This window comes from Gallinula chloropus, assembly GCF_964237585.1.
Source record: "Gallinula chloropus genome assembly, chromosome: 2".
In the NCBI taxonomy this organism is placed as follows: Eukaryota; Metazoa; Chordata; class Aves; order Gruiformes; family Rallidae; genus Gallinula; species Gallinula chloropus.
Window position 1 is genome coordinate 140,574,490 of NC_140086.1, and position 17,314 is coordinate 140,591,803.

The 17,314-nt window shown below is 41.9% G+C and overlaps 1 protein-coding gene across 1 annotated transcript in view; it reads right to left on the reverse strand.

The window, feature by feature from the left end:
• The window catches only part of ADAM22 (ADAM metallopeptidase domain 22), a gene marked incomplete at both ends in the record, with an annotated part of 128,687 nt that overhangs the window by 50,258 nt on the left and 61,115 nt on the right, over positions 1-17,314 (reverse strand). The window contains one exon of the mRNA XM_084260030.1: positions 3,774-3,856. Coding sequence (XP_084116156.1) covers positions 3,774-3,856 — 83 coding nt within the window. The remainder of the gene's footprint in view (positions 1-3,773; positions 3,857-17,314) is intronic.

Genomic DNA, 17,314 nt, shown 5'->3' on the forward strand with positions numbered 1-17,314 from the left:
TGTCAGACAGGCTTTCAACAGATTGTGGTGAAAAAAGATACAGAGGACCAAGCTCTCTGCCACACCCACGATTCTGAAAAAGCATTTATGTTTTTTTCTTAATGGCATAAAAATCTTCTCAACCACAGAAATTTGGAGGTTGTTCATGATAGGCACACTGCTATGTATCTCAGAAAATCAGATGCTTTGCTTGCCCATACACAACTGCCAATCTTCCATACAAAATTCCAACACACAGTTCAACAAACTGAACCATTAAGGCTCTATAAATGGATGAAGATAGTCTGTGACAGTTAACACCAGATGTTTTCACATCACAACTCGAATGTACAGCAAAGGTGTGATCCATTCCTGCAAGGATGCTTTCCATTAAGAGTTACGTTGTTTATTTAGGTAAAGAGTGTACTTAGGTTTAGTCTTTAACATAATGCAGGGTGCACAAGTGTTGTTGGATTGTACCTTAGAAGAAATTGTTGATACAAACATTACTAAGAGCATAAAAACAAAGAGCATTTATTCTGCCACTTCCATTCAGATCTTCACCCAAATCAGCTTTTTTTTTTAGATCAAATTTTGCATTTATTGTGGTGGCATACACACATGGTTAGAATTAGGCTACATCAGCATGTCTCTTTCAAGCTAAGGGCTTTAAGCTTGGCCATAACTATGAGCTGTAAATTCAAAGCTGGTACATAGCACACAACAGCAGCATGAAAGCAAGCTCCTTTATTTATTTAGATGGCTATTTAGCAAATATTTAGGCATTAAAAAAAAAAAAACCACCAGAATTATAATCAACAAAACCAGATACTTTTTTTTTCTTATGCAGCTCTTTTTTTTGGGGTTGGGTGGGTTTTTTTGTTAGTTTAATCAGCAAAAATGACTTTGGTTCTGTACAGGACCAGATGCAGTCAGTAAAATACTGTCATTATTTACCTGACTATTAAGAAATATAATGATATGTTAAGTTTGTAAACCATTAAAGCTACTGATGAACATACTTCTCTTAATATCATTCACTCACGGGATTAACCGTGCAGTATTCCAGAAGCAGCTTGGGTTACTGACTGTACAACATATAGCAAGTGTGACCACGAGTGTATCTACAATTTAAAGCTGCTTCACCTTTCAAATTACTTGTGCCTATTCTTTAGAAATAAATATTATCTACAGAGCTTAACTATTCTAGCACCTGATCAAGCTTCTTTGCCTGGGATGGGATTTGGGAACATCCTGCAGTTCTTAATCATGCAAAACTTCCTTCCTTCTAATTACAATGTTACTTAAGCACTGTCTGCAAGATGACACACTATCAGCAGACAGCTTCTCATGCAACTGGTGCCCCCAGCAGTACTAACCTCTGATCAAGTCACTCAGCAGTGACACGAGTAAGAGTCACCCTACAGATCTGACTTGCCCACAGAAAAAAAGCATTCACAGCTCTTTCCCAACCGACTCCAGAGGTCCAGTGCTCTGTGAACAAGCCACACGCTCGCGGATGTGCTAGAGAGAAGGCGACAGCAGGGCACAGGCCATTTCAAAAACCCTGTTTTGATGCTGCACGCTCTCCACACGGACATTCGTAGCGCCAGGGACGGCCGCAGTTCCGGCATTCGCCGCCAGCGGGCAGCCCGATCCCGGAGCATCCCGGGCTTCGCGCACCACGCAACGCTGCGAGTCCTGCCTCCCTCTGGCTTCCTTATATCCCAGCAACCAGCCTGTTTCGCCTTCGAGGTTGTTTTGTGTTAACTGACAGGAAACTGGGGTTATGCACATGCCCCAGAAAACGCGCACAAGCAAAGGGGCTCGCTCGGCGTTCAGGCTGCAGAGATACCGCTTTTTATTAGCAAAGTCAGTAAGCAGAGAGGAAATGAATAATTTTAAGTATTCTACCAGTCAGTCACCCGACTAATTTAACCAATAAAAGGAAGATCACAACACAGACGTTACCACCAGAAGAACTCACCATTTCTGATTAAAAAACTGCTTTCTCACATGTATGGAAAACTATGATTACTGGCCAAGGTCAGGCAGTACTAAGAAGAGAATAGCATGAACCTAGGCAATATGAAACTTGCTATTCCGTTAAAGGCATCTGTCCTGTCTTATGCACTTCCTAAAATTCATGAAAGCAAAACTCCTGCCCTGCAGACCTTATTAGAAGGTAAGTCTCCCCAGCTTCCCTTATTCCAGTGCGACACTCCAAACTGTGGTTGGAGCTAAGGAGCTCTGATTGCCAGTGTGAGTTTCTAGTAATTACTTAGTATTTAAAATAGACTGTGGAGGAGCTAGTTGTAATGATGGAAATGCAGTGTCAGAGAATGAGAGTTTAATACAGCTCGGGAAAACATTCTTACACTGGATACTGGAATTAACCAGTCTTGCTATAGTAAGCTTCATATTGCATCTTCTCTCAAGGGAGAGCTGAATTATGCAGGGGAAGAAAAATGCATCCTTCATCACGTAACTGTTAGAAGGGACCGATTTGAGTATCGGGCAATTTAAGAATATACAGAGTAGCAGGAGGGTCAGCCCTAAGAACAAACCCACAAACGGGGGGCAGGAAAGGACATGTGCAGGCTCTCCTTCCTCTCTGCTTTTTCTCCTAGGAGTTAGCAGGGGCCAAGACGTAATGCATCACTGCTAATGGAAGCCATGCAGTGGCTCAGGATGCATTAGGACACTACTATTTTTAGGCTCACTGTCCACTGAGCTCAGGTTTCTCGAGCTGCTCAACCTCGATCATAAAAGAGACAAATCAGACAAGTGCAAGGCATGACAGGTCTTCTGCATGCATTCTCCCCATTCCTAACAAAGAATACACTAATATAAAAGAAAGACACCGCTTTAAAGAGGTGTACTTAAATGGCTGATACCAAAACTACAGAAGAGTTGGAGACAGACAATAAGAAGAAGATTTCCACCTGCTAAGCCCTGGCTCCTCAGAAAAAGGCAAAACTCAGGTAATCTCCACACAGGCTCACTTGCTGCCATGACTTTTCAAGCCGATCTCAGTATCAACAGCACTGAGATCCTGTTATTCCCAGGTTCAACAGACACTGAAGTTACTTCGTTACTCTGAAAATGTGACTAACATCTTTCAATAGTGCCAAAAGTAGACAGGTCCAAAAGCTGTACAATCAACACAAAGATCAATGTAACCTTCAGATGACAGGCACTTTAATGATATTATCACTAAAATGATGTGCTTTAAAAAAAATTATCGCACAATTTTATATCCTTTCTTCTAGATTTCCCAAGATTGTACTGTATCAAAGGTATTATCCCATGCACACAGCTTAAGGCCAGCAATTCTGTGAAGAAAATGAGCAGGACAAGAGAAACTCTAAACTGACACTTTCCTTTGTAAAGAGAACAAAAAAAAAGATAAAATACATCATTGTAGCAACAAGAAAAGAATACAATTTCCAGATGGTTCATGTAAATACAGGCAGTGGCTTTTATTCTTGTAGAATAGGGTTTTTTCCAGTTACTTTTGCTCTTCTATCCCTATAATATCCCAGAACAATACCTGGCTACTGTCATATTTCCCCCATTAAATAAAAAAAGAAAGAAACTTGTATATTTTGTCAGTGAATTCTGAAAACAAACAAGACTTTTGCAAAGATCCAGTTTTTCTAAAGACTGTTGAGTACTTACTACTGATGACAAACTAGTAGGAAAACAAATAACACTTATTTTACGATAAACAGCTTTATTTTGCTCAAAAGACTAAGAAGTAAAGGCCAATAAAAACAAAACAGCAGACTTACTGTAATCCATGGCATGTTGACAAGGCAACAAATGATACAGGATTTCCTCGAATTTCTCCCTGATAATAGCAATGTTCTCCTCCCTGAAATTGGAAATTGAGAGTGTAAATCAACAGGACATCCCACAGTATCACACTCCATCCTGTGAAATACTGCTTTTTCAGAAATACATTGCCAACCCATTGCCACCTTTAAGTCCAGAGGAGGGCCAGGAAGATGATCAGAGGATTGGAGTACCTCTCCTGTGAAGACAAGCTGAGAGTTGGGCTTGTTCAGCCTGGAGAAGAGAAGTCTCTGAGGAGACCTTAGAGTAAGAGTTTTAAACTGAAGAAGGGTAGATTTAGACATTTCTCCCTGTGAGGGCGGTGAGGCCCTGGCACAGGCTACCCAGGGAAGAAGCTGTGGCTGCCCCCTCCCTGGCAGTGTTCAAGGCCAAGCTAGATGGGGCTTTGGGCAACCTGGGCTAGTGAAGGGTGTCCCTGACCATGACAGGGAGGTTGAAACTAGATGATCTTTGAGGTCCTTTCCAACCCAAACCAATGATAACACACTAACGTGGCACCAAGAACTAACGGTCACTCACAAAGGTGTTCATCCCATCTACTTTTAGCCATGTTTTGGTACCTAGACAAACACCATCATTTCAACTCTATACACCAAACGGAGATATTTTCAGTGTGAAAGCCTGGCATCCTAAGACAACTTTCAAAGACAAATGACTCCAGAAGTGCTCATCTTTCTTCACTGACTAGGAAGAGTTGGAAACAGGGGGCTTAAACTCAGCACTTGGGTCTGCATACAGAGAAAAGATATGTTTAGCAAATAATAACAATATACGCTTTTCAAACCAAATCCAGCAGAGCTTACTCAAAAAATCCCCCCCTTGGTTTCACAGAAGTCCTACCAACAGGAAAGTAAGCCCTACTGCAGATGCACTGAATGTTTTCAACATTGCACAATGTTAATTATTTTTATGTAAAATTAGAAAAACAAGTCCAAAATCCCTTAAATTCTCACTGCTCCTTTACCCTGCAGAGGATGTTACGTATTAGTGCCCTACCAAATTCAGCTATGTGATATTGCTGCATTACTGCTGATTAAATGACTACAAAGAAGATTTTCAATGCTTGGGTTTTTGTTGGTTTGTTTCTGGTTTTGTTTTTAATAGCAACACTTCACTATTTCTATTCCCTCCCAGCAAATGTATGAATAATCTACCTAGCCTAATGTACCCAGGCATGTGAATATTTATGGCCATTTACTGCAAGAAGGAAAGACATTACAATTACTGCTTTTTCAGAACAGGGCAGTCAGTTGCATGATGCATAGCACAATAATTTCACACATCTGACATTATATGCTTGTGGATTTTATTTTTCAAATACAAAAATAATAATCAAGACCAAGCAAAAGGCAAGAAAACACATAGAATATGTTGGTAGTTTTGTGTTTTGATCAGAAAATCCTGTTCTGTTTTCTAAAAGGCAAGCAAGCTATTTTTGTAAGCAACTACGGAATATGGGTGCTTCTGTTTTGAGGTGCTCTCCTTGGGAGAGTATATGGAGTCTGTCAGAGCATGGGTGCTCACAGGGATAAAGAACAGATCTCAACCTGGTCACTGGAAATTGTTCGTTCCTCAAAATCATTTCCAGGGCATTCCTGCATCCTGTGCTGCTGTGGGACCCCAAAGCACTCTGTGCCAGTGCAACTGGTGACAGCTCACTGCTGCTGTGACCTGCACCAGCAGCACTACCAAGACATGCAACACCTGATCTGACAGACTACAAGTTCTGACACAAATTGGAGGGCTTGTTGCTTCACTCTGCAAGGAGGATTCTTGTAGCCTATCTTCTGTAACAAGTGTTACACCTTTCCCCACACCCCCCCCCAATTTCTTTTAATCTTGTTACTTCCTCTTTTCTACATATCACTTCTTTCTACTTGCTGCAGTGACAGCAGCCTCCTCTACTACCCATCCACCTCATTGTCTTTCTCTCTGTGTATCTGGTAGAGGACACCTTCAGTAAACTGACCTGCAGAGTGGGCATCAGGTAATGCCCAACCAGCAGTGCTCATGTTTATCTGGCTCATGTTCATGAGAAGCTCCAGAACTGACCCTCCATACCAGCCTACAGCAGATGTACAACCCATCACCCTTGGACCATTAAGCACTTGGGACTCACAGTACAAGTGAAAAGGAAATGGTTTGAGTTTTTGCTTTGCACTCACATGCATTTTAGCCACCATCTCTAGTTACTTTAAGTTCTCTCCATTTGAGATTTGTTTCTTTCCGCCTCTAGGATGTCCCCCCTGCTAAAGGATCACACAGAACTCCTTAAGGCTTTCAAGTCTTTCCAGAACATATGAACAAAAAGTAAACAAAGAGAGACTCCAGTGCTCTAATAACAAAACTAACAATCAAACTATATGGATGAGTTAAAAAGAATATAAGTAATAAAACACTCTCTAAACAGAACTCTTGCAGTAGTATTCTTGTAAAAGACGTAACTGGAGTAAGCACACTAATACTGGAATAATATGGAAAAGACTATCAGCAGGGAGTTGTACAGAGTTCTAGCTGTGGAAGGAATATGGAGTAATTAGACAAATTAGGTTGTTCTCAGAAAACATGGTTAATATCTACCAGAAGTAGAATCTTAGGCTCCATTAGTTTGCAAACCCATGTCTTTGTAACCAGGAGGAATATTTTTTCATACTAAGAAACCAAGTTTGAGGCTCTAAAGTGTGTTTTGATCTTCTTAATGAGAATCAAATAAATGCCCCATGATAGCACCTCCAATTTAATTTATTCCATAATAAATCCATGAAAAAATTTTATGCATACAGATCTAGAAAATAAAAATGTGAGAAAACCAGCTCTAAATTTTTGCCTAGGAAAAACAACTCAGACACACAAATTGTATTCTATTTAATCAAATCAATTCAACTCACAGATCTACTGAAGTTCATGGTAATTCTGGTGGAGAGAGAAATACAACTCTGATTTCCATCTTGGGAACCAGTTCTTAGCACTACAGAACGTTTATTTCTATATGCAAACATCTGTGGGATATTTTTTACACATGGACTTAACATTCCTATCAATGTGAGTCACCTCAAGCCAGTTAATAAAATTCAAGGAGTTTACAGAAAAATAAGGGGTTTTAAGTACTTGATGCACTAGTTGTATGTTGGGCTTTTTAAGTGTTTTGCATTTGTGTGGCAAGGTTTTGGTAGCAGGGGGGAGCTGCAGGGGTGGCTTCTGCAAGAAGCTGCTAGAAGCTTCCCCTGGGTCCGACAGAGTAAATACCAGCCAGCTCCAAGATGGACCTGCTGTTGACCAAGGCCAAGCCAATCAGTGACGGTCACAGTGCCTCTGTGATAACATATTTAAGGAGGAAAAAAAACCCCAACCTAGCAGCAGCTTGTTTTGGTTTGTTTTGTTGTTTTTTTTTCCAGCCATAGTGAGAAGATCTGAGAAACTTTGCAAATACCAAGGTCAGTGAAGAAGTGAGGGAGTAGTTGCTCCAGGTACTTAAGAAAACACACCCACAGAGCCTGCAGAGAAGACCACAGTGAAGCAGGTTGTTCCCCTGCAGCCCATAGAAGATGATGGGGAGTAGAGATCCCACCTGCAGCCTATGGAGAGACCCCACACTGGAGTAGGTGAAGACAGCTGAAGGATGCTGTGACCTGGTGGGAAGCCCATGCTGAAGAAGAGCCTGCAGCCCATGAAGAGAGGAGTGATGCCAGAGCAGGTTTGCTGGGGGGACTTGTTACCCTGTGGGGGACCACAGGGGAGCATTCTGTTTCTGAAGGTCCATACCCCATGAAAAAGACCCATGCTGGGGCAGTTTGTGAAGAACTGCAGCCCATGGGAATAACTCGCTCTGGAGAAGTTCAAGGTGGACTGTTTTTTCTGTGAGAGGGACCCCATGCTGAAGCAGGGGAAGAGTGTAAGGAGACCTTCCCCTGAGGAGGAAGGAGCGATAGAGACAATGTGAGATGAACTGACCACAAGCCCCATTCCCCGTCCTCCTGTGCCACTTGCAGGGAGGAGGTAGAGAAATCAGGAATAAAGTTGAACTAAACATAATCATCACATACATTTGCTTTCACTCTGCTCTTAGAAATACACGCTGAAGGACTGAGGTTGTCTTTCTTGGTATCTGCAGCAGTGAGACAGGAGCTGAAAAAAATCTTCATTTTTTCCTAAAAATATTCTGGTCCCGTATGAAAATTAAGACTCCCCCCAAGAGCTGAAATTAGCACCATTACCAACATCAGTTCAGCTCAGAACATCAAGGGTGTTTTGTGAAGTGCTATTGGCTTCCTGTAGCTATTAGACAGCACTGCTCTCTCAAAAGCAGGCAATAATTGCCCATCTCAGCAAATCAAACCTCCACACCCGCCTTTGTCAGCTACTGGGGAATGGCTTAGTATTTGGATGAAGAGGAAATAAGACCGCTCTTCTGACCTATGCCAGCCATCAGTGTGAGCAGCACAATTACCCCTTTCTGCTCTGAACCTGGCCAGTATAGAGTCTGGGAGAAAATTAGGCTAAATATCATCTCCCTTGTCACAAGGTCAGACCTGTGACAATACCTGTGAAACAACTGCAACACACACATGGACACACTCCTGTCACGCCACACCCAAAAGCAATCAAATGCAGCAGCTGAGAGAAGTTTGGTATTTTGCCTCCAAAAGGTGCACAACCACTGTTCATGCTGTGGTCAGCACAACAGAAGGCAGATTTTCTGACAATGTGTATGGCCCTGAACCAAGGAGACAGACAACTGCTTAAGTTCTCCTTCCTTCGTAAACCTCACAACCTTACCAGTGACTTCCAAGAGCAATACAGAATACACAGATGTTTAACAAGAAGTCTGTTCATTTGGAGAGCAAATAATGTTAATAACATCCTACCAATTCTGCAGGATTCATTTTTGGCCATTTCAGACAAGTTTTCCTGCACTCTGTCTGGGTAGGTAAGTGTGACAGATATTAAAAAAACAAGAAGGAAGAGATTTTTAGCAATGTAAGTAAAATCTGCCCCCATTTCTATCCTTTAAGATAGCTGGTCCCTGCCCAGAAAGGCACCAGCTGCTGAGTACACACAAAAGAGACGAAAAACATATTAACTGATATTCACAATGAAGGGGAGAAATAAGTAAAGCAAAAGAATATGACAGTTAGTGATGGCAGCAGCTCATTCTTTGCAGACTCAGTGAAGAAAGCATCTGCTGACCATACACTGACAGTATTTGTTATTCACCTCAGAGACACTATGACCTTCCCAGGGGAGGAAAATTAAGGATGCACGTTCATCTGCTTTCAAATAACACCCGACATCAAATCTTCAAGTAAGCAATTTTCTGCAATTAGGAGAGGTGCTGGCCATTAAAACTCATGCTACACTCAGGCACTGATACTAAAATTAATAACTTCCTTCTTGCAGCAGCTACATAGTCCTATTTTAACATTCATTAATCAAAAGGAAAGGAGATTTCTGGTCTAGCTCAGATCCTACTAGCACAGCTCCCTTTCCTTGCAGCAGAAAGCTTCCCAAAGGCCAGCTAACAGCCACACCACTATTCTATGAAGTGCCAGATAATGGTTAGCTTTTTCAAGAGCTACCTATTGTGCAGTCACTAGTTTTAAAATTGCTTCCTTAGTATTCACTTAGATCTATTTACAAATTATTGACGCTTGTACAAGTTTTGACCAAATGCTAAGACTGCATCAGAAAGCAACAGAAGGAGAAAATGCACACCCTGTCACTGACTTCTGTGGCAGAAAGCAGCTTGTTACGGAAGAGTTTCTATTTTTAAATAAGGTCAAAATGGCACTTTGACCAGTGTAACTGCATTCAGAGAAAATCTTTTTTCATTGATATGTGCAACGGTGGGAGCCCAGCTGGCAGGGCTGCCCTGCAGCAGAGCCCTGGGCTCAGCAACAGCTCCAAGGACCCTGGCATCATCACCTCTTTGCAGAGGAGGTCTCTGGACTTAGCAATGGTGTACTGTAGACTACTGAAAGCCAACTGTTTTGAAAATGTGAATGTTGCCTTCCCTCTGTAGGAGGACAGCTATCACATGTACTCGTAAAACTCAGAGCCAACATGCTGTAGTGACAGTAGGCTACAATGCTATTTCAGGTTCTGACATCAGAAATATGGATTCCAAAATTATGATAAAGCATCACTGGCTCTAAGGCTTCTCCACAAAATGTCCATGTTTAAAGACTGTTGGCAGCACTCTTAAAAAACATAGACACATGTACAGGAGAGGATCCTGCACACAGGTGACTCGCTCCAACGGGCATTGGTGACTCATGGTAGGCGCGTTCAGCAGATGGCATGTGGTATCAGCCCAGCTTCCTGGTTTGGAGGCCAAATGAAGCTTCTGTTTACTGCCCAGTAGCTATAAGAGACGATGCTCCACGAATGTAGCTGCAGGGTGTGGACAGAGAGCTCATGCCAGCACCATGCCATCTGGTCTGGGAGCTGCCTTGGCATCTGCTTGGGAAACAGCCTCCTGACTCGTTCTGCCTTACCTCAGTGATAGAGAAAATCATTTTAATTATAAGTTCCTGGATAAAGATCGGGCAGAGGACAAGAAATTTGGTTACCTCTACCTGCCTAATCTGTAGTCTTCAAGTCAACCTTGTAGCAGTGCCTAGTTGCTGCGAGTCATGGCATACAAGTCATTTTAATGACAGTCATTTTCCCCAGGTTCTTGCATGCCTGAACATAGGGAAAAGGGAGCAAACATTTTAAGGGACTGTATGAAAATTCATCTACCCATACTAATCTGTCACATGATTTTGTCAGCTTACCCCGAGTCTGAAGCCAAGTTATAAGCACATGATGTACAAGATCACTATAAACACACCACAGAAGATGAGATGTTGGCACACACCTACAGGGATACCAATCAGTCAGAAGAAGATAAAGTTCTGAGTAAAATGGAGAAAAATACTAATTAGCTTTTCTTTTTGGCTCATTTCTGAATGGCGGGAACTTCTCTTTATATGAGAATCCACAGAGCTTCAGACTGCGTCTAGAAACATTAACCTACTGTATATAATACGGCTCCAGTTCGGTATCCATAGGGAACAACAGATATGTCTAGGCAAAGCTATTTACAGAAGTCAAGATCAAGTAAGTAAAGATGTCAAGCTAAAGCACACTGAAGTCATGCACAGAAGCACTCTTTCGGAAGTACCGCAGCTTCAGTTTGCTGAGCTTTAATTCCCCCTCAAAGGGATTCAGTTAAACCAAAAAGGATACTTTTATTTTTTAATAAGAGCATCTACAAAGGGATTTAATGTTCTTTAATGTTATAGCAGTAGTTAATTTCTCTTCGCTACGCTCAGTCCTTGCACAGTTTGAGTTTACAGAACGTTGGTTGATGCCACGCTCTACATATGTATGGTCTATGTTCTAGCTCAAGGAAAATAACTCGTGAAGTGCATAAAGTCTGTCCGGACTTTGCAGATTCAAGCATTGGGCTGCTGCCTTCCCTCTGGGGCACATGAAAACCACAGCACAGAGTACACAGGAGGTCACAAAGTCACCTGACTTCTTATTTCAGCAGAACCAGGACTTATCACTCCTGGCCCTCATCCACAATGGGATGTACATTTTAAGCTCTTGATGGCTTCCACTTTCTGACAATTTTTCCCCTCCAGGACTAGCTAAAAACACTGGACATATCTTCTTATGTTACAAGAGAAAGGAAGACAGGATAATTAAACCTGCAAGTTCCTATATGAGTCATGATCTGAGATTCATTATAGGGTAGTATCTTTCAAAACACGGCCTGGGAAGGACTCCTGTACTGAAACCTGCCACATTTAATTTCCTCCTTCCCACCAGCAGGATGTATGTAGAAAGTAAGCTAGTAATAGCAGGGAGATAAAGAGATATATTAAAAAAAGGTTAATGCAAACGTACATTAGAAACGCTAGCTTGGAGGACCATTAGGACAGGCAAATGCATTATACACGATGGCTGACTATCTTATCCCAGTACCCCACAGAGGATACTAACATTTTACTAAATCCCAAAGGAATTCCCTTCATAATTCAGACAATGTTAAAACAGGAAAGTGAGATATTTCTCAATGCCTGTCAACTCAGTGTGGCAGCCTGACACTGCTGAGGAAAAAAACTGTCCAGAGTAACTGAAAACACATAGAAATACAAAAATTCAGTCAAGTCTTCATCAGGACACATGCAGTAACATAAATTCTAGCCAAAATATACAGGAAGTGAATTGACCATCATACTCTGGGACCACAGTTCCCTTTGCAAAGGCAGCATCCCATATGGCATAAACGATCCAGTCATTCCATCCTCCACTGCTACACTGTGATTTTCTCCTTCTTACGTAGTTTCCAATTTCCAAACTCCCATCATACAGCAAAAATGCTTACAATTAGTCCCTAAGTGAAAGAAGTTGCCATTTGTTCTATCTGATTTCATCTTATTGTTTTTTACTCCATTGGTCAAAGACAGACAGTTCTCTCTGTGATCCTTCTCTGCACTGTAATGATTCCCAGTTTTGCACTGCTAGCAAATTTCATTTATATAAAAATGCATTAAAAAAAACAAAACCCAAACAAACAAAACCCAAGCCATTAATGAAAATATTTGATGAGAGCAGTCTGAAGATCCACCTTGCAGGAATCTCCTGCTAAACTCTGTCAGACTCACAGACTTCCTGTCAGGTCTTCTTTGGCTACTCTATTGCTATTACTAAAAAGGAGATTATGGTCTAGATTTAGTAATAATTTGTCAGGAGGCAAGCAGATTTCTATTGAGGGAGTAAGGGAGAGGAGCTCTGACAACATTACAGGAACCTTTATTCAAAATCTCTCAAACAAGCAAGAGTGATTTTTCTGGTACTAACAGCTTCTCTAGTCTCCGGACACAGCTGAAAAAGCCCTGCCAGAAATAGGCATATATAATTCCTGCATTATTTATGATTTATTCCTTTTCAGTTTCTCTTCTGCCCCAAGGGCTCATCACCAGGTTGTGCAAGATCTGGGTACGTGCACACACAGAGCTCCCCACCAGCCCCAGGCTCCAGCCTCCCAGGACAGAGCCTCCCTTCACTCCCCTCCCATTCCCTCCCACCAGCCAAACTGGCGCTCTGGTTTTCAGGAAGAAAATGCAATCCCTCGCAGGGAAGCCTATTTAGCACAGGGACTTTTCTGGCAAGATGAAACGCCTTCCTCTTTGGTTACAAAATGGTGAGTTATCAAAAGCTGAAGAAAAATTAAGAGATTCTCCTATGGAGCTGGGACAATGGATGCCCTTAAAGCTGCAAGACACTGGCGGAAGCACCTTGCTCTAAAATCAGAAACATACCAGTCAATGATAAAAAGTATGAGCTCACTGTTTATTCTGGATGCACTGCAAATTATTGTAGCCTTATGATCAGTTCAGACCTGTGGCAATACAGAGAAATGTTGGAATGCTACTTAGGATAAGGTCTTCTCAAACACAGGCACTGAGATGTGACAGACACATACGTCATCCTCAGTCAAGGGACCGTGCCTTAACAACTCCTTGAGCAGACCAGATTTCAAGGAAGGAGTTTAACAAAAAAAGCAATACCCGTCATGTCAAGGGTCCCTATTCATCTCTGGCCTTCAAAGACTTTAATATTTTTCTCCCTTCTATATTATTTGCCTTAAAAAGGGCATTTAAAGAGCCCTTCAAATACACATCAGGGCACACACACCAAGACTTTAATCACAGCAAGGCAATGAAGAACAGTAATTTTCCTCTACGGTGCACAGGCATTAAAACAGCCATAAGCTACGGTAACAGGCATTTTGCACACACTACTGGCCAAACAGCACACACAACAGAAGGAAATAATGACTATTTTTGCAAACTAAGGGCTCTGCTTTGCTGCACAGCATTAAAATGCGTTTGCCCCACAGCCTTCATTCCCCAAACTGTAGTGACAGACCCTGCGCTAGAGCCACCGCAGAGTACAAGGCCCCACAGGAGCACCCCAGCTCGGGAGGTTTAAGGGAGGCACCGGGCACTGCACAGGAAGCAGCTGAGCACCCCAGAGACCAGCAAAGTGGCTCAGTGCAGCTCGGAGCACAAAGCCCCAAGATGAGTTTGGCCACAGCTTCTCTGACAACACGACAATGGAGAAAACCAGCACCTACACTTAGTATTACTCCATTTATATTGTTCGATGTGACCTTGATTATGAACATGTTATGAAGTACAAGCAAAAGGCAACGTTCCTTTGTGCTGGGAGCACTCTTGCTATAATTTTGTGCCCCTAACACACACACTGTACTTATACCACCACACTTAAGAATTTTAGGGCTGCCTATGAAATATAGTTCCTTCTAGTTATATTTAAACATGCCATCAAAAATTAATGGAATTTATCTACCACAACTCTACCTGGGCAAGTTCTCTGACTGAGATCTGAATTATTTTCATTGCTAAATTTTTTTTTCAGAAAGCAGTTTTCTAAGAACTCATATAATTGTCCAATGTTTTGGGGAAATACAGGCCGAAACATACACTCTCCAAAGAGGAAAACAGAAACATTTTACATGAGAAAATGCCACTGAATAGGTATCAGTTGTTTCTTCTGAAGGAGAAAAATCCTGCAATGTGAATTACTCAGCACTATAGCTGGTTTTTGCCTTTCATCTCTCTGACAGCATCAGTTGACAGAATGATAACCCCCAGAAAAATAGAGAGATAAAAGGACAGAGTTATACCGCAGCAACATGAAGTATACTCAGGTTGAGTATTTATATGCAGTGAGCATAGGATGATCTGGACTGACACAATCAGGAAAAGGCAATGCATGAAGGGTTTTACTCTTTCTTATTAATTGATTATTCTCTTTGCTACCAGAGGGAATTTAGGCCAGTACTGCTGCTTTCCTAGCAGTTAGACACAGGATTTAAAGGGGGTGGGGGGGAAACAGTAAATTAATTCAACCTCCTTTTGTTTTTCTTAAGCACTGCACATTGCTGCTGGCTTAATAAGAATGTCTTAGGTGCTGCCTAACTGTGCCAAATCAACAAGGACATCCCACAGAGAAGCCTTTCTCCTACAGCTGCTAAATGCTGGTACCCAGTAAAAACATGTGTAACGTTCTACCTTCACAATGGTCCAATGTATTAAAGAATTATGCAGTAATCAAATGTAATTCAATTTTCCCTAACAATAAAAAGGTATGTTAAACTGAAGACTCTCCTCCCTATAAAAAAAATCCCTTTTCTCCTTGAAAGTGACATTTTTAATGATCTGAATTGAATGTTTCTCCCCTTCTCTGCCCTCACCAGCTCTATGAAGCATCCCAAGTAATGGTAGAATGTATTTTACAGCACAGGAAATTCTACTGGGGGGGTGGGGTGGAGAGGGGGAGGAGTGGCAAAAATAGTTATCAACTCCACATCCCGTACGAGCCAAGGCAGGCATCTGCTTCCCGGACACATCCATGCCTGTATCATTCCCAAACTGCTGAGTGTATGTACAGCTGCCTTCCCACAGCAATTCAAAGCTCCTGACTTCACCCATATTGCTGATGGAACAACAGCACCACCGATGATTTTTCTGTTTGCGCAGTATTCCTGCCCTGAGAAATGAAAGGGGGAAAATACCTACCTATTTTAAAATACATCTCTCCTTACACCACTAGGCAGCCAAGAACAGAGGAGACCCTTTTGCTGTACAAACAAGCTTGCTCAAAGCCTGCAGCTGGCAGCGGATGGCAGATGGGCATTTTCTTTCTGTCACCGTTTCTCCCACCAAAGCAGCAAGAGGGATGTTGCCAGGCTGCCTCTGTTTCTGCCTGCAGCCAAACTGCACGGAGGTGGGTGAAGAGCAGCACGTTGAAGCGACTGATATAAACCTGGCTTCTTTCTGAAATACCTCTTCTGCTTCTGCTTAAGAATATGCTGCTCAGCAGAGTGCACATTTTGTGATTTATTTATGAGTTGTATCCTCCTACTAGCTATTTTTAAATAAGTATCTAAACAGTCTGCAGAATACCTAAAGCCTAGTATAATAATTATGTTTTGCCTCGCGTGTACCGTAAGTACCAATTTAGAGGTGGTTTTACCGGTTATGGCAAACAGTTTCCACAGAAATTGAAAGTAATAAATCATCATAATGAAAAATTCTTGTATTTGCAGGAAGATTTTCAAAACATTTCATGTAAAAACAGTTCAGTTTCTCAAATGCAGAACAGGTAACTGCTGGGCTTTTCAGAAATTTTCACAAGTTGTTTGACAGACAAATAGGGCTCTCCAGGACACTTACAGGTACTCTGAAAAATACTGGCTGGTCAGAGGGAACAAGATTTACTTTTAAACAGCTATTGGGTACTGAATTTAGCCTCATTTGGCGTCTGGCATCAAAATGTTCTTGGCAACGTGCAGTCTTCCCAAAAATCTTTTGATATCTGAACTTTTCTGAAAACGTGCCCATGACTGTGTCCAACAGGCTCTTCCAGACATTTTGTGACAGCAGCTGCTTCCCTCTCCTCTGATCCCAGACACTCAGATGCAGTAAAACAAGCAAAAAATACACATTCCCCTTCCTGGCACACTTCCATAGGACTGCTGTCTGCCGAACTCCTGGAATGGTGGGTGAGGAGGGAGCAGAAGAGCTCACACAAACGTGCCCTGGCCACCCCTGCACTCCTGTCCATGGGTGGGAAATGTGCAAGGTAGCATTGAGAGGGAAACACATCACCTGAGCAGCAACACCCCTCCTTTGCAGTGTAACGCAGTGACACCTTCACTCCCAATTCAGTCTATCTCAAGCAGCACCACTGGTTCTCTTCTTCGAGAAGATTTGAGAGGACTAGGTAAAGCAGTGATAGCTATCCCTGAATATATACCACAACCCTACATGGTAACTGGAGGGGAAAGAAACTCTGAGACTCTACAGACCATGAGATCTTTTGCTCAGTAATCATTTGATGACTCTTTCTCTGAAAGGGCTACTCATCCCATCTCTTTCCCATGCAATTAAGGAGTACTTATAGGAGAAGAGCCACTGATTTCAAACATTTCCTTGCCTGATTAAGGCTTACTCATCAGAAATATATTGGTCCTAATTCAACGATGGGACTTGGATGGATTACCCTAGCTAACTTGCATATATACCTTGACACAGACAAATGGATTGTTTCTGTTCTTATTAATATTGCCTATTATCTTTATTCCTGCTTTGACTCATATTCTGAATCTGAGTCAAGACTTCTTGACTGTAGAGCACGTCTGACTGAGAAATCAGTCTTCACAATTTAATGGAACACATATGTGTTTGCCTCAGTCTAATAATGTATGCAGACTATTATCAGAAAGTAAAAAGAAAGGAGATTTCAAATTTGCAAAGCTAGAATGATATAAAACAGAAGAAACATGAATCTTCAGCTATTCAGTGGTTGAAGGACTGTCTCATCCACTCCTACTTCCACATTGGAGAGGTAAACACATTTGGTTCAGGGTATTTAGATGATCTCAGCCTTGGTA